General features: G+C 33.5%; 2 protein-coding genes across 3 annotated transcripts; both read right to left on the reverse strand.

Annotated features, from left to right (window-relative positions):
• LOC109352853 lies at positions 473-3392 on the reverse strand. Its single transcript, XM_019595032.1, has 5 exons — positions 3118-3392; positions 2643-2713; positions 2471-2500; positions 1230-2367; positions 473-835 (listed from the first exon to the last, which is right to left on the reverse strand). Exons 1-5 carry the CDS (start codon positions 3184-3186, stop codon positions 557-559), a joined length of 1587 nt encoding a protein of 528 aa, XP_019450577.1. The 5' UTR covers positions 3187-3392; the 3' UTR covers positions 473-556.
• LOC109351899 (myosin-2-like) lies at positions 6468-16435 on the reverse strand. 2 transcript variants are annotated; one of them, XM_019593581.1, is made up of 24 exons: positions 15821-16435; positions 14677-14778; positions 14445-14588; positions 14206-14356; positions 14075-14102; positions 13758-13926; positions 13485-13548; positions 13343-13356; positions 13166-13250; positions 12715-12818; positions 12473-12611; positions 12088-12206; positions 11841-11993; positions 11649-11738; positions 11111-11188; positions 10743-10901; positions 9930-10127; positions 9499-9704; positions 9292-9427; positions 8772-8901; positions 8340-8450; positions 8133-8242; positions 7514-7720; positions 6468-7157 (listed from the first exon to the last, which is right to left on the reverse strand). In XM_019593581.1, the coding sequence occupies exons 1-24, from the start codon at positions 16253-16255 to the stop codon at positions 6693-6695; spliced, it is 3597 nt and encodes a 1198-aa protein (XP_019449126.1). In that variant the 5' UTR covers positions 16256-16435; the 3' UTR covers positions 6468-6692. The 2 variants fall into 2 exon arrangements, with proteins under 2 accessions (XP_019449126.1, XP_019449127.1); XM_019593582.1 differs by having other exon boundaries at positions 7514-7717; positions 15821-16434.

The following is an 18003-nucleotide window of genomic DNA, read 5'->3' on the forward strand; positions in this document are numbered from 1 at the left end:
TCCCTGCAACAATCAATTTGCATTAGACTTGGAAATTTTCCGAAAGAGCATTTTATGAAGAAAAATAAACTTTTACAACCAAGTTACAGAACCGCAATCCTCAATATTACTACAATCGCAAGATCGAGAAGCTCATAAACTGAGATAAAAGGAAAGTTGTAATTTTAAGATAAACATTGAATGATAACAAAATGAGACAAGTCCATGCAATAATTAAAAAAAATTATCTCTAGGAAAAATGAATGAATTAACAGATAAACAAAAAAATTGTAATAAAGGCTGGCATGAAAGCCAAGTCACTGAAAAGGTTCTACTGGTGAATCTTTATTAAGAAATATTAAAAACTTGCATGTAACATCTGCTAGATATAATCATGCATGAGCTTTTACCTAAAAAAGCTTAAGTTGATCCTTGAGAATATCATCCAACAAACAAAAGGATCGAGATAAGAAAAAAGAAGACATCAGGCATATAATTGAAGGGCTACTCATTTCAAACCCTGATTTTGGATTTATAAGAAGGTGATGAAACAAAAGAATAGCATTTCCTAGACAGACTACAGTACCAGTATTGGCAAGACAGAAGATCCCGCTGTGTCGACCTTCTTTAGATGATGGCATTCTACAGTTCTATGATTTTTTAACCCAACAGGAACAACTCCTTCAGTGCATTTCTTATTCACCCTGACATTCCTTGCAGCATTCTCTTTTCCCTTCCCTGTCAAACTATTAACCTTGCTGGTTCGTAGTTTCTCCTTAGCACCAGTACTATAAAAGTCTGCTTTGTTCATCTTGGCTGGTAACAAAGACATTGAATGCTTAGGCTGACACTGGACCTGGAAAATGTAAAGTTGGCATTCATGAAAACATATATCCCGTGATTTCTAAACAATAATGCACAAATTATAAAATGTGAGGATAGCAAGAGAAATGCCAATTAAGAAAGGGGGTATATCCGAAAAAATAAGTCAATCTCTAGGAGGAACAAATCCTGATTAGGAAGATAGTGATGCATTTGATAATCATTTGGTGAAAATGTTTCTCAATATTCAATTGGTTTGTGCTTCATACAGGACTTGGTAAGAGATTTCCCATTTAAGAGTCAGGTAAAATGACCAAATATATGAAAACTCACATAAACATCACTACAAAGACAGGTGATTTAAGGACAATGCAGCTTCTTACCAACGACTTTGCAGTTCAATGGTATGCTGGCTTTGCAAAACTTAGATTGCTTTCCATTCTGCAACTAGATGTCTGGGATATGGTAGCAGGCTTGCATTTGTTTTTATCTGAAAGTTTCATGGTGACCATATCTTTCCCATGTGTGATTTTCTCTCTCTGGTGCTTTGATACAAACTTTACTTCATAACCGGGGTTTGAACTTGACCCAACACTAGACTTCCCGGAAGATGATCCATGGCCCCTTGATTTCATGCTACCACCAACCATTTCTACTCTTAATTTTGCTCCCCTTTGGTTACTAGACTTTGCTCCCTCGACTAAAATGGAAGATCTCTGAGATACATTAGCACACTTGCATTTGTTCTTATCTACATCTTTCCCTCTCTGGTACTTTGATACAGACTCAATTTCATAACCTGGGTTAGAACTTGACCCAACAGTAGACTTCCCAGAAGATGACTTATGACCCCTTGATTTCATGCTATTACCACCAATATCCAATCCTGAGGCCTTTTCTTTAACACAACTTTTCCTAAGACTAACACTCGAAACTGACGAACTTCCACTTTTCTGATCACATGGTTTACTAGACACTTCCATATATTTCTGCTGTTGCTGAACTCTGGGCGTTTTTTTCATAAACCAACTTTTCCTAAGACTAACATTCCTATCCGATGAACCATTTCTGCTTTTCTGATCACATGGTTTACTAGATACCTCCATATATTTCTGATGCTGGTGAGTGTTCTCAGATGTAATTGTGCTTCTTGTATTGCTTTCACTGGTCTTGTTATCCACAGAAGTTGAACAAATTGCTGGATTTCTGGAATTGGTCATAGACTTAGCATTTCCTCTTACATCACATTCAAAAGTCAATCCCGACTTTGCACTTAACAATCCTTTGGGCCTGCTAACATTTAATTTTGATTTGGGTTTCATTTCCTGACCAAAGCTGGAACCTGCTGGGAAGCATCTCTTACTTAAACCCTGTTGTTCGTCTAACAAATTGTTCAGATTGATACCTTCCCATTTCTTGCTGATGTAGTGTTTGCCTCTGGATCTTGATACTGAAGACGGAAGTTCTGGTGAAGCCAGTCCTTGTGCATCAACTTCTGATGTCAATATCCCCTCACCCGGGTGAGAAAACATAGATTTTAACTGGCGAGCAGACCACTGATGGAACCTGAAAATGATTTGACATCAATGTTACCCGAACTCGAACTTCATTTACAAAAACCTCAAGCCCAATACAGAAAACCTGCGAGGCATTCCAAAACGATCCTTACGGGTGGCTTTTGCTGAACCAGCCATCACTCCTGTAACATAACCAAAAAAATAAAATAATATTATAATAGTAGATAGGAACAAATGAATATAACTTGATCAAAAGAAAATGGAACACAGAATCCTATTCATATAAATCAATACCAATTGGAAGGTGAAATTTGAAAAACTCACATGTCTTCACCAACAGAGTTAGCTTTAGCTTCAAGAGTCAAATCTGCCCACATAGGTGCTTCAATATCTTCCTGTACATCGCTCAACACACCAAAAAAATGCAACCAATAATCGAAATTGAACACCGCACAACACAACTAGCAGAAGACACCAATAGAGTACCTAATAACTGAATAAACAACATCATGAATATACTATAGCACGCATTCTTTTTTATAAGTAATGAAATGAGCGATTTTGAATAGGATCTTCGTTTTCTTCAAACTGAGACAACACTCCACGTTGTTTTCCTTTAACACAATTTTCCTTACTAAGTTTTCAATAAGCATAGTATCAAGAAATGCTAGCATAACCCTAAAAATCAAGAACTCGGCCTAAAAAGGTAAAAAAAAAAAGATTTAAAAAAATGAATGGAGAAGCTGAATCGAATATCTATGATATTAATAAGAAGTGCATAGGATGAAGGAATGGATACCAGAAAAGCCCAGTGATCGTTGGCCTTCTTGATCACGATCACGTTCACGTTCTTCTTCGGAGCTTCCATGATTCTTGCTGATTCTTTCAGTTGGAGCAACCATTGAGAGTGGAATAGAAATTGACGACGTTTTTTTGTTGATGATTATTTGAGAACCACCGTTCGATGATATGAGGGAGCTAGGTGTACGGTTGAGATCGTTTTGTTTTGGATGGTTCGGAGGATTTGACCGTTGGGGGCTTTGAGGTTTGAACAACCCAACCTTAGTCACACACTTACACAGCGGATATTAAACATTATTATTACTATTTTATAAAATTAAAGAAAAAAATTGCTGCCATAGTTTTCTGCAGTGTATAAATATAATTTTTTTAATAATATATAGTTATGACATTCAAAATAATATAGCTAATAAGAATTTAGTATACTCTTAGACATTATATATTATTAGCATGTTGACAAATACTTTCGTATTTGTCAATCAACTTTTTTATTGTTTGTAATGTGTATTTCAAATTAAGTTGAACATGAATTAAAAACACTCAATTAAATTGAAAGAACATTTTATAGTATTACTAAAATAATACTCTGAACATTATTGAACAATAATAATAGAAATTTTCCTATCAAAAGAATAAAAAAAGGTTACAACCATTTGTAACTATTTACATTTGAAGCAAATATTAATTGAGTGGTTATAGCCACTTTTTATAATCACATTAACCTTTAACTTTAAGAGAAATGTGCAACATTTTCAGTAAAAGTTGAAGGTCCAAAGAGTTGAATAAACGATATATTCTTTCACATGAAAGTTAACATTTAAGTAAAAGTATTCAAATGTAAAAACAAAGTATCTAGATACCTTATAGGAAAAATTTGATAAATAAACTTTTCAATAAGTAATTAAATTAGATAGATTAGTTTCTACAATTATGGTGCACAATACTATATAATATTTATTTATCAAACTAATTCAATAAATGATCTGTTTTCATATTGGTTATCTCCAAAGTACACAAACACCTTATATAAATGTGAATCACTTATCCACAAATTGGAAATGGAATCTCTACATGATTCAAGTATTCAGTTAAATATAAATGTCAACCTTCAATTATGTAATTAACTAATACAATTGATTGTGAATGGTTAAGAGAAACAACTAAAAACATAGAAAATGAACTAATGTAAAACAAATAAACCAAGAACACCTTATGTGATTAATTTCACAACATAACATCAAATTCTCCATAACAAAAGTGAGTTGTTATTCATTTTTTATGGTGAGATTTGAAGTAGAGTTTAACTTTTTTTAGGACACATTAACTTTTTCAACTCTACATCATATTATTCAGTCCAACATGAGAAACATCAATCTAACATTAAAATAGAATCCTTCTTCTTCATTGGAGTATATATCATAATCAAAACTTGAACTCCAAACACCAAATAAAAAGTGGAAAAAAAGAAAAATAGAAAGAAAAAAAAAAAAAAAAAAGAAATACCTAAGGCTCGAAGATAACATATTTCACAATGCCACGTCCACTTAGTTTGCAAATCCTTCAATTTACATATAACATTTTATTCCTATTCACATTGGTAGAAGCACATCTATATAGTGTCTGATTCCTATGCACATAGGTAGAAGCACAATGTAAGTGAAGATGAAAAAGATAGTAAGAGTATCTAGGCATAAAACTTAACCAAAAGTAAGTAAATTATACATACATGAGGTAGAATGCATATAAATACAATATTTAGTGCATATATGACATTTATTAATACATCTCAAAAACAGGTTGAAAGATTGAATGAGGGAGAATTAGATGAAAGGAGTAGATGTTATGAATAATATGGAGGCTTAACTTTTGACATGTTGTCTGCAATCCAACCACATTCTCTGCACAATGTCAAACTGTTTCCATCAATGTTTTATATGATGTAGAACTGTCAGGGAAATTACCGGTAGTTAAAATGGAGAGTACTTACATGTAAGATTCCTATAAGTTTAAATTAAGATTGTGGAAATAAGAAAAGATAGAAATTCTTAAACAAATAATTTCTAACGTGAACCTTAAAAATTGAATCAATGTGCTTGGAATAGAGACATGCATTGTATTATGTCACCTTATTATTAATGACTGCAACATTAGATTGAGTTGATAATCATATGAATTGTCTAAATGGTGATGAAAGAATCTCGTTCAAAGTTGAAATTAAATTAGTTAATAAATATGAACATAGAGTTTAGAAGAAAAATCATGTTTGTTTGATTGAAACATTTCATCAAATAGGTTTTGCTCATAACTATGAATGCAAAATAGATGATTATAAAAAATTGGGGAAACAAAGAGGTACCATATTGTAGCAAAGATGTTTTTCCAAATCCAGGTATTTCAGCATCAAGTAGAAATAAAAATTCAAATAGATCTTTATACTCTTAAGAGTGTGAATGAAAGTGGAAATGGAAAAGGGAATGATTTAAAGACAATATGAACATAAAAATTGATTTTTTACCTATCTTTTTGCATAACCAATTTTCATCCGTGATTAACTTCAGATGGTGTCTTTGCCACAATTGACAATGCATGTGATCCATATTACAATGTGAAAGGAAATGTATCGGTGATGAATGGTTAATGTCAGGAAGAGTGTCGTGATGGAATTACATACACCTATTAGTAGAAAATTATCCCCTTAATAACAACAGAGAGATAAAGCGAACCAGAATAAGGTAAGGTGTAATTAAGGGGTAAGAAGAAGAACCTAGGAAAAATGAAAAGAGAATTGAGTGTGAAATTGGGTAAAAAGAGTAACAGATGGTTTGAGATTTGGGTGTGGGAGATAATGTGGAAGTTACTTGAGAGATGGTCAAATTTGGAATATCACTTACTTCATCACAATTAACAATTGTATTAGATAATTTAAATAGATTAGTTTTAATTAAAGAATATGAATGTTATTTTAATATAGAGTAATGGCTAAAACTGGAATAAAAAATTACTCCATTCTTGATAGTTAAAAGTTGTTTATCTCTTTGTATGATATAGATGTTTTAATGTTTATATAAAATAATTGAAGTAAGACAAAGTAACTATATTATGTTAAGATAAAAGCTGGAGCTCTAGCAATGTCCTTAAACCAACCCCTTTCCTTGGAAAAAAATCATTCATTAAACTTCTTTAGCAATAACTCCTTTTTACTGGAAAAAAAACAAATATACATGCTCACACTACACTGCTCAATACAACTATGACACCTACAAGTCTACAACTATGCACAGTCTCTATAACATTTCCACCATGTAACAAAATTGGTGGATATACCAAAAGCATATTTTTTGTCCCATTGCTTATACCACTTCATATACCATCAACTTTGATCGGTTAAAAAAATTTAGTAAGTTAAAAGTGTAATTATTAAATATTTTTTTGGTCAATCATATCTTTTGGCACATGATGTGGCACAAAATAGTGGGGCAGCAGATATTCTCCTGAAGAATGATAACACTTGGTCAAGTGTCCCAGTGAGATATAGAAGAAGTAGCTCCTCAGAAAGACAGTTTATGACAACAATCATTTGTCCTTCAATCTTAATTTATCCCACCATGACCACCGACTTTTCCCCACTTCTGACTTGAGAAGCCTTGCTTTTGTCTCACGTAACTTAACCTTGTATTGCTTCTTCCATCCCTCGAATTTATCTTTAAGTATCCGAAGTTCTTGAATGTTATACGCTTTAGCAGACTGCCCTTGTTTAAGCACGTTCAGAACTTTTACTTCATCATCGAAGCTCTGTCTCCGCTGCTCGAATTCCTTCATCAGATTACCGACTGCGGCCGATGTACCGTTAGCCTGTCTCCCTCCATCAGAGACAAGGAGACCATTAGAAAACTTCACAGGGGTACTCGAATCAGTTGTTAGAGGTGCAATGGAAGTGGCTTCTTCAGAATCATAGTGAGTCGGCACAACATCATTTCTTGCATGTTGAACGGTACCATTCTCAGAAGCATGGCTCTTTCTAGCAGCAACAAGACTCATCTGCATTGAACTTGAATTAGAGAATCTTCTATAGAATTTCACTAGTTTTAAACCCTTTATACATCTGATTAATCAGTAAAAGGTGTAAAAAATTCAAGGTGATTCAGAAAATCAAAACACACAAATAGCATTTCAGCAAAATCTGTCTTGACATCAAACTAACATGTTATAACACTTTCAGCCAACTCTTCTTTACAAAGACTAACAAGTGCAATCCAAGTTCAGTTTTTGATGAAATGCTATTTGGTTATGGCGAAGAGGAATAGCACGAAGTCATTTATGTAGAATACAGTTAAACAAACTAGTTATAGGTTTAGTTTGTAAAAAATAAGAACTCCTCTAAACTGAAAATTTACTTGCAAAGTTGCAATCTGTTTTTGCCATGCCTCCTCCGCTGATTTCATCTTTGCCTCATGTTCAGTCCATCTTTCCTCAGATCGTTTTAGCTGTTTCTTCAATTCGGTATTTTCCTCTTCCTTTTGCTCTGCAATCACTTCAGCATTGATAGCTTGCTTTTGAAGTTCTTCTAAAGCTGACTGATCCTGCTCTTTGGTCATAGCCTGCTAAACGCAAAACAAAAAAGAAAGAACTACTACTGAGTGGTTTGTTGCTTTCCGAAAGATAAATAAGAAATCCAATGGTTGATCTCTAATAATTTTATGTACTACCAATATGGATAACATATACTCTTGCTAGTTTTGAATCATTTCCGATTGTTATACCGAGTATGGGAATATTAAATTCCCACATAGTGGACATTTGTCTAATAAATGATGGTCAGAAGTGAACTGAAATTGACATGAGGTTAGATTTGGGACTCCAAATTGCTAAAAGTTATACGTTGCATAGAAAGAAATAAGAACAGGAAAATATCTTGTTAGTGTAGACAATTACAACTGTAAAATGACCATCTAGATAGAGTTATCTAAATTAAACACTGAGAAATGTGACTGGAGTTAAGTGCTACTAAAATACCTTCACTTCTGGAATCTTGGCATGTGATTTCTGCCTAGGTTTTGCATTTTCAGGATATTTCAACTTGTTCATGCCACTGGCACCCCTTCGAACCACCCATCCACGAATTACTGCATAAAAAGTAAATGGATAATAACTTAATAAGCCAATAACATGCAGGATCCCACCTGAGAGCGAATTCCAACAAAGAAACAGAACCATACTAACCAGATTGTAGTAGTATGATTGCATTGATCTCCTCAAGTTTTTTCGAATAAATTGTTATAGAAGATTGCACTGTAACACCATATTTCCTTCTCGTAATTTCTCCCCGAACAACTGAAATGAAACCAATATAGCAATTGAAAATTTAAGGATACAAACATTAACCAATTTTATGAACAATTACTAAAGAATGTTATGATTTGTGTTATCAATTTAGGCATACCAAGTTCATAACTGAATTTATATCAAGGTCTGCACATTACATTTGAGAAAATATAAGGGAAACTGCACAGAGGTTTCTTTTTCTTTATTAATACTATTTTTATGAAAATATTTTACTCAACAGATTACATAGAACTGAAGAAAATGGGTATAATGCCAAGAAATAGCAGATAGTTTTGCTCCAAATGAAACTAATATTGGTACCGGCAGTACCTGATTGTAATATTGTCACACTGTTCATAAATTCTTGGAAATAACTGCGAGCTTGATAACCACGGAAGCATTTCTGAACCCCCAGTATTCCCTGCAAAACCAGTTTTCTCTTATCCTCCAGTGCACCAATCTACAAAACCAACCAGGGAACAAAACTAAGCAGGTCAGAGAAACAACAATATGAATAATATAAACTCAAGCTAAATCAAGACATAACAGTAGCAGCATATAATTTAATATTCTGCAAAGCAAACAAAATCATGGTTCAAAAACAAATTACTTATAATTTAGTAAAACAAATGGTTGATAAGTATGAATTATGGGCAGATAGTTATTAGTAGTCTACCCATGGATCTCATTAAAGTGCAATTTTGAGGAGTGACAGCATGAATTATCTTCCAAAATACCAAACTATGGTCAGGTAGTTATAAATCCAATTGCACAATTCAGAGGAAAACACAGAGAGTACCAGGAATGATTTCAAGCTCCAAAATAAAGGAGAGAGAAAAAACTGACACACCTGCCCCGCTCGAAGATACAGTTTGTAGTAGCCAACATGATACATTTCAAAAGGGATATTAAATTGTTGCAAAACAGCAACTGAGATGCTCAATGGATCCTGATATATGTTGGCCTCAGAAAGCAGAAACCCGTACCTAGATACATGAAGGAACAGAATTAACCATCATTCAAGGTAATGCAAAAACCATATAAGGTTCTCCACTACCTTCCGGAGAACTCTTCATGGGTCATTCGAGTAGGATATCCAACCCTTGAAATTCTAGCAACCTCTAGAACTCCACAACACTTGAGCTGTTGTAGAACAAGGTCCTCATCATAAATGTCAGGAACTTGCTTAGTATTTGGCCTTATACAGCGAATAAAATGAGGTTTAGTGCTCTCCAACTGACGCATCAACTTGAACAATTGATCCTAAAAGTATGAAAATAGTTAGTGTCATTTCCATCAACTTATGGCATTCCACATGCTTCTAAGTATAGTCTCAAAGTTCATGTACTGTGATTAAATAATGTAATTTGCTGGATAAAAATTAATTAACAAGAATCACCCCCTACACATCATGTCCTGATGTTAAGAATCATTTCATTCCAAATCTTGATGAGGCTATAACCAGCTTGGGAAATGCTACAAGATTACCTTAAACTTCATTCCAATACTCTGCTTTTGCGAGTCCAGTGCAGCTGTGTGGAAGGAATTTGATTGTTTCTGAGTCTGGCTAAAGACTTTGTAGAAAAACTGCAGCAGTTCACAATTACATGATGACAGAAGCTGGATGGAATCAGAATGCAGCATATCTCTGTTCTTCTCTAGAAAGCCATTTGTATCATAGAAAACCTGGTAGAGGTCTAGATGTTAGTGAAATCACAAACTGAAAAATGAAAATAACTTCCATGGTACACATTCTACATATACCCAAAGGACCATAGACAGAAAATTAGAAAGGGGGATTTGCCCATTAACAAAACAACTCCAGCTATAAAACATCTCTCAATTGCATAATTGCTTACTTACATCTGAATGACATTTTATCAAATGTTTCTATTGTATGAATTATACGACAGAATATCAAGTGTTATATTTTATTAAGTAGAGGTTACGAAAGACTAAAAAAACAGCAAAGGAACTAGGAAGAGAGCAAGACACCATTAAGTTAAGAAACAACTAAACAACCATACTCACAAAGTTAGTTATTGGCAAATCACATAATGTAAGAGATTGTTCTCTGGATAATGAAAGAGACGGATTACTATAACAGATAGCAGTAGTGTCATTTGCGCTTTAGATTCTAGTTTCTATACGCGATATTGTGGGAAAGAATGCAAAACTCAAACAATTAATTCAATTCTAAAAATTACAATAAAGTATATTTGGTAGCAACTATCTTCCAAAACTACTTAAATACTGTAGTGATGAATGTTGTGTAGTGATGAATGCTGTGAAGAAACTTACCTCCCCTGTGTAGTGATGAACGCTGAAAGCTCTGCCTCTTTCCCTTTTGAAACAAGGATTAGTATCCAGGTGCTGCTTAAGTTTGTTGGCAAATGTTAGATCAGAAGCCTTGGGTAAATTTGATTCCTCATCCAACAAAGAGAGTAGACCGAAAGGTTTCTGCAGATTTTGAAACAGGTTACATAATGACTACAGTAATCACAGAGAATAATTTAAATGCAGCCAACAATGGGAACCATAATACAAGTTTTATAGAAAAAACATAATGTCTAAAAATGAATGAAACTATGACTAACAAGTAGCAACAAACTCAATTTCCAGGGAAAGAGGAATAACTCAAACATTTATAAACTAAATTATACCAGTACCTTCTCAAAGAGATCCAAGCACTCTTGGTTGTCCTCATAATTTATTTTAGTCCAATCCATGCCATCGGATTCATAGTCCTGAAACAAACAAAAAATTAAATTGCAATGTTGCTGTTAAGCATATCAATTAAGACCAAACGGTGTTGAAAGAATGTCCTTGAATTTTAAAAGAATTTTTCTGCATAACTTACAACCATTACATCACCATGAATGTATTTCAACTACAGAACCAACATGCTTGACTATTGCATTACAGCCATTGTAAAGTTAAAAATTTGGCCCTTTTAATTAGTATTAGGGCAATAATTCTTTGAAGTCTTGACCAAATCTGCTCTTTTCCAAAGGAAACAGTACTACAAGTCTACAACTTTATAAATGCAAAGAAACATAACCCTGGGTTCATGCTATGGCATTTAAATTAGAGGTACTCGGCATCAAAATAACACTTTTAAAAGAAAAATGCACCAAAACAAAGTTCATGCATTGCATCAAATTACCTATCAATATTAACTAATTAACACTTAAGATAGTTACAGACCTCCTGCTCAAGTTTAAACAAATGTCGATAGAAATGTTGTTGAAGCCTCTCATTAGCATAATTTATACAGAACTGTTCAAAACTGTTTTTCTGAAAGAGGAACAAGAAACTATTAGATCACGTATAGGAAAGATTTTGAACATATAGAACACTGCCTGAAGCACAATTAAAGCATTCATACAAACTGCGCACCTGAAGGGTCTCAAACCCATAAATATCAAGGATACTTATGGATCTACCAGTACATTTTTTACCCACTTGAAGTGACTTGTTAAGTTTTTCTACTAGCCACTCAAACAAGCTTGCATAGATAAATTTTGCAATTGCATCTCTTGTATCAATTGCCTGAACAAAGAATGTCAAAGAAAAAAATAATAATATTGAGCATTTAGGAGCCATAGGAAATCGAACAAATGAAATGTTTAAGTAATAAACAAACCTGCTGCAATTTCAACCTTTTGGCAATAGTGCCATTTTCAGATTGGGCTCCATGGGTAGATAATGCTGCCATTAATTCCCGAGAGCTGCAGCCCATTAGTAGGGCAGCACTGGTTACAGCTGCCAAAATTGTTGGATAAATTAGATTTGCTTTTAAGTTATAAGTGGGATTTCATATATGCACTCTCTAATGTTTTAATCAGCCCAACCGAACAACTACAAATACCTCTCATTCGCAACTCAACATAATATGGCCAGGTACAGTATATAATATTGCAAAGAATCCAAGTCCCAGCTTACTTTAAGAATTCAGTGATACATAAAGTAGCACAAAATGCAAGTATCCACCAAATCAAACTGCATGATACATATGCTATTAATCTTACCTTCATCATCAACAACCTCAATGATATTTTCACTGACAGTAACTTGGAATGATATATTTCCCAGCCAAAGTATTGCAGCAACCATCTTAAAGATCAGCTCTTGATCCTCCTCGCAAACTCGAACAGCATCCAGCGCTTTCTGCGGGAAACACAGATGAAGTAAGGGGTGACATGAGACCTTAAGAAGCCATAAACAAAGTTAAAGAGGTTACTGTACACCAAACAAACTGTCAAGTAAATACCATCAGCTCCTGAAACTTTTTAGCATCATCAATGCCGCCAATTGTCATGCACTCACTCTGATTAAGATATTTATAATTACTGGCATCTCTAAGATTCAGTCTCTCTGCAGAGGATAGAAAATGGGTCTATATGAGTGAACTTATTTAAATTCAATTAAATTGATGAAGAAAACACATTGCAAAGGTAACCTATAAATTTGTATGCAGAAATGGATGTTAATTATTTTTTTATGAAAACTAAATGTTCATTTAAACAAGTCTAACTCTTCCGGGATGAACAAAAGAATGGACTACTTGGCCCTTAAAATTGACACTATGTTAAATGCCATTCCAACACATTCCTAATAATCCATGGTCCATGTATTTAAGCAGATATGTCATACGAAAGTGACTATATACATAAAAGTACACAATTGCTCAAACCAGTTGATAGATTACTTAGAAAATACACCTTTAAGAGCAGATGAAGCTCCAGCACAAAGTTGATAAAATATGTGAAATGACCTCTCACTGCTTCCCAGCTGAACCACTCTTGACTGCTCACAGGAGATATGATTATTTCAGATGTGACAAACTACCGACATTATGTTGCATACTTATGTTCAAATAGGAAAATATTGCAAATTACCTTTTCAAACATAACTTTTCAAGTAATCATATGGATTGGATGAAGACAAACACAGCCAAAACAAAATAAGTCAATTTCAATAGAAATGGAAATCACAAATGAGCACATTTGCAGTAAACATATTTAGCTTGAACATGCTTACAAGTTTGAACCTTGGCCCCGCATATTTTACCCATTGTGCTGAAATGAATTTCAATCAACTTTCCCTGCACCAAATTTAAAATGTAAATCAATTAAATTTTCAGCCTTTAGAAATCATCCAAAAAGTGATATATATCCTTCAGAAGTTAAAAGTAAGATTAAAATTTAAAAATATTATGAACATACTTGATAGGAAACCTATCAAACTAGAGAACATTTTATAAAGCAATAGCAGGAGTAAGTTCCGTTATACTGAAGAGAAACACAAACTTACAAATCTGCTTGAGTTGTCATTCTTAGATGTTTTAGCATTCCCAAAAGCTTCTAGTATACAACTTGTTTGAAGAATTTTATTTTCTATCCCACAACTGCCACCACCAACAGCAGCTAAGTATTGGATAGCAATTTTTCCCGTCTCTGTCTTCCCAGATCCACTCTCACCACTGCAAACAGAAATTTTACAGTTGCAATTAACAGGTAAACCAGTGATTATATCTTATCATTACTATGACAACTCGATGATAGTGAGTGTAGAAACATATATCAAGCATCATACACAAAACAGAGCCTCTAATGTACCAAGTTGCTGACCTTATGATTATAGACTGATTTACTTCATCTGTGGGATACAAAAAGCAAATAAAAAAAACCTTAATAAACATATCACTCAAGTACAGCATAAAGATCTCAAAGGAGGACACAGAAATGAATAGTTCATTCACCTCTTATCATCTCGTTATAAGCTGCATCTGCCATAGCATAAACATGAGGAATATCAATAAACTTCTGATTAAAAGCTGGGACATGATCATTTCCATAATTCTGGAGATCTTTGAAGGGATTCAGTGCAATCAAAATAGGCCCTGCTTTAGTCTACATTCAGAAAGGACGTGCAACATGAAGGAATATACAATATAGATGATTGGCTAAGTACAAGAAAAAGGCTGAGCAGAATACATACATAAATCATCTCCTTAGAATATCTCAACTTAAGATTGTGAAGAATGGATGGCTCATTCAAATAACTGAGCTTGGCAAGATCATCCATTCCCTCTAAAATAGAAGGATTAGCTGGTAGGAGCTCTGATTTGGCCACCTTCGTAACCTGAAGTAACACAATGGCACAAACATGTTACCTCACATACACAATCTCCAACACTGTCTTTCAAATACAAGAAAAGATAATAACTTACATTTCCATTTGAGAGTAACACAGATGCTTCCTCTCCCGAGGTTGACCGTATAGTTCCTAGCTCCCAGTGTCCTCTTGATTGCTTACACCAAACACCAAGTTTCTGGGGGAAACAAATATAAAACACAAGTAAAATTAACAGAAAAGCCCATGGCATTAATAATGTCTCGACTTATTAATTGACAAAAGAACAAATATGAACCTCATTAATGATCTAAACCGACAATAGCTACAAATATAAACTTTAGCCTCTAAAGTAAATTTATACCGAACTTCCATATCTTACAATCAAATAGCCTTTTGAAACAATCAGCAAATAGAGATGCTATGAAGAACAATTGAACAAGCAGAACTTAACCAAAAACTGAGCCACACAGTAAGAACCAACAATGACAATCAACCCTTAATCTCACTATGTGGAGTCGGCTACATGGACCTAACGACACTATAACTTTTTTTTATAAATCATGTTTTTGATAAAACATTGATCTCTAAATCTTTCCTAATTGTTTCGCCTATGATTTTTCTTGGTCTTCCTCTAGGAATTTAACTAACCTCCATTTGATTTATTCTTATTAGGGCTTCTAATGGTTTCCTACACACATGTTCAAACCACCTAAGATGTAATTTTACCATCTATTCTATAATAGGAGCTACTTCAACTTTCTCCCTAATATACTCATTTCTACTCCTATCTTGTTTAGTGTGTTCACTCATCCACTACAACATTCTTATTTCTGTTACATGGAGTTTATTCTCTTATTGACATTTTACCATCCAAGATTCAGTCTCATATAACATTGCAAGTCTTATAGTTGTACTGTAAAACTTCTCTTTAAGCTTGAATGACATATTTTATCACATCAGACACATGAAGCACTCTGCTACTTCATTCAAACCGCTTGAATCCTATGGTTTACATCCCCATCAAATTCACCCATCCTCTATTTACATCTCTATCAAATTCCCTCATCCTCTACTTACATCTCCATCAATTTTGCCATCCGAACAGTAAAAACCACTGCTAAAAACAATTGACTCATCATCCAATTTCATGTAACGTCTTATATTTAAACACCAACCAAGTACCAACAACAACCATAAGTCAAAAGTCATAACCATTTCAATTTCAAGTTTCCATTTACCTTTTTGATGAAATAAGAAATAGTGTCATCTTCCAACTCTCCTATCTTCCTCGATGAAGTAGTAGATGTCAAGAGTGATATCTTCTCTTGTGATGTAACCATGTAAGGCGATTCCCCATCCATCTTCACCCTCTTGCTCCCGAAACTACTACTTCTCTTCTGTACAAGTCCCAACTCTTTTTCATTCCTATTGCTCTCTTCATTGGCATCGAATCCATTCGGCAAAAACTCCTCCGCGCCACGATCACTGCTGACCTTGAAGTCATTCGGCAATGACCGCCTCGCCGGAGGAAGCCGGGCCTTTGAGGTGGGACGTGGAGGCAATGCCGGCGGCGAGTCCTTCCTCTTCTCTTCATCTTCGTCTTTCTGGCGAAGCGAATCAAGCATCTCTTCCAATCTGCTCCTCCCCGAAGGAGATGTCGAAGCTGATAACATTATCTTCTTGGTTCCTCCAACAAAATTATAAATTTAAAAATCGCAAATTTTTTCCTCAATTCACGTGCCCAACTCGAAAATTCAACACCCCAGTTTGAGTTTCACCACTGCATTGCCCAAAGATACAAAATTGAAGATACCCTTTTGAGATTTGATACCAGAATACTAGTTCACCGGTTTAACTAAGAAACAAAAACAAAAAACCGGTACAATAGAAAATAGAAAGAAAAAAAAGTAATCTCAGTTTTGAAAAAGATAGGATTGAAATGAGGTGAGAATTTGTTTTTGATGTATCAAGTGAAATGATGAGAAATCGAAGAGGCACAACAGCACGGGTTTCTATTAGTGAAAGCGTGAGTTACGAGGTTTTGGAGTAAGAAGAAGAGGTTGAGATTAAAATTAAGGTTGTTGTGTTATGAGATAAAGAAAGGAACGTGGTTCTGAAAGAAAAAAGAAGAAAACAGAAGGGATAAACCAATTTTTGAAGATTGCTTGTTGCTGGTAATAGTGTTCTGGTTTTCTGTTCTGTGTCAGTTGCTCAAGCCTCAAACCAAATATATAAAATAAAATAAAATAAATGTATTTCTTTATTTAGTCGTCTTTCTTAAAATATAAGAAAATACATTAAAAATTAACATTTTTCGTTTTAATTTTAACTTTTTTAATGATGGTAGGTGACCACATATATTTGTGGCCTTTCTCAGCCAAGTTGATATTCTTCCAAAAGTCAAATTGCTATTTAATTTAATAAATTTGGTTCATAACGAGATATATTCAAAAAATTGAAATTATTAAATATAAATTTTATTATATTTATGAGGAGTTTTTTTGGTACAATATTTATGAAGAATTGATTCTATTATATACTAGCATGTTGATCAATATGTTGTGTCTGTAGACATGTATTCATATTTTTAGATATCAAGTGTATACACAAAATTTCTATAATTTTCTCAATTTGTGTTTCTAATAATGATTAGTGTGTCATTAGATGGTCAAAGTTATTCTTCTTAAGGTAATAAAGAGAGGAAATAAAAGTAAGAAAATGTGTAATATAGTAATGATATATTATTGGAAAATAATAAAAGAATATATGTAAGCTTCTTGTAGTTATTATTGAGATATTTATGAAGGATAAAATTAGAATATGAAAATTATGTCAGGATGATTGAATGAAAATATATTACATGAATGCCATTAGGCATATTTTGTATTTATATAATAGTAGGAAGAAAGTTGGAATATACAAATTACGCATGTTCAATTACCTAAACACCCTTATAATATATTTTATCGTAGTATAGATAAACATGTATATATATATATATATATATATATGGAATAATATTCTATTATAGAAATGAAATCCTTAAATTTATACGTATTAAATGTCTGCATAATATATATTAAAAATTAGTTTGTAATTATTATTATATATATTAATATAATATATCATATATTAATTTAATATTTCAAATCTAAAATGATATCACAAACAAGAGGTGTCAGCTGAGTATGCCACATCCACAAAAGTCAGAACTGTTGTTTGGGTCTGATACGGGAAGTGATTCATTTTAAGCAACGAATAGAAATTTAAAAATGGTTCTTAAAAATAAATGAATAAAATGGAAAGTAATAAAATGGGCTGGATTTTTGCGGAAATTACAAAACTCAGTTGTCTTTCTTTGCAACCTGTAATTGATCTATTTTTTAATATATTAAAGTAGACCTGTTTTTGTCATGTAAAC

The sequence above is a fragment of the Lupinus angustifolius genome, chromosome LG07 (assembly GCF_001865875.1).
Source record: "Lupinus angustifolius cultivar Tanjil chromosome LG07, LupAngTanjil_v1.0, whole genome shotgun sequence".
Classification (NCBI taxonomy): domain Eukaryota; kingdom Viridiplantae; phylum Streptophyta; class Magnoliopsida; order Fabales; family Fabaceae; genus Lupinus; species Lupinus angustifolius.

Bases quoted from the DNA above. Each gene is read 5' to 3' on its own strand.
- LOC109352853 (XM_019595032.1), bottom strand. From the start codon at position 3,186: ATGGAAGCTCCGAAGAAGAACGTGAACGTGATCGTGATCAAGAAGGCC. The intron at 2,501-2,642 runs GTGAGTTTTTCA...GTTATGTTACAG, and splicing joins AACTCTGTTGGTGAAGACAT to GAGTGATGGCTGGTTCAGCA. The intron at 836-1,229 runs CTAAGTTTTGCA...TACATTTTCCAG, and splicing joins GTTGCAGAATGGAAAGCAAT to GTCCAGTGTCAGCCTAAGCA.
- LOC109351899 (XM_019593581.1), bottom strand. From the start codon at position 16,255: ATGTTATCAGCTTCGACATCTCCTTCGGGGAGGAGCAGATTGGAAGAG. The intron at 9,428-9,498 runs GTAGTGGAGAAC...TCATGTATCTAG, and splicing joins CATGAAGAGTTCTCCGGAAG to GTACGGGTTTCTGCTTTCTG. The intron at 7,158-7,513 runs GTAAATTTTCAG...AGTTCAATGCAG, and splicing joins AACAGATTGCAACTTTGCAA to ATGAGTCTTGTTGCTGCTAG.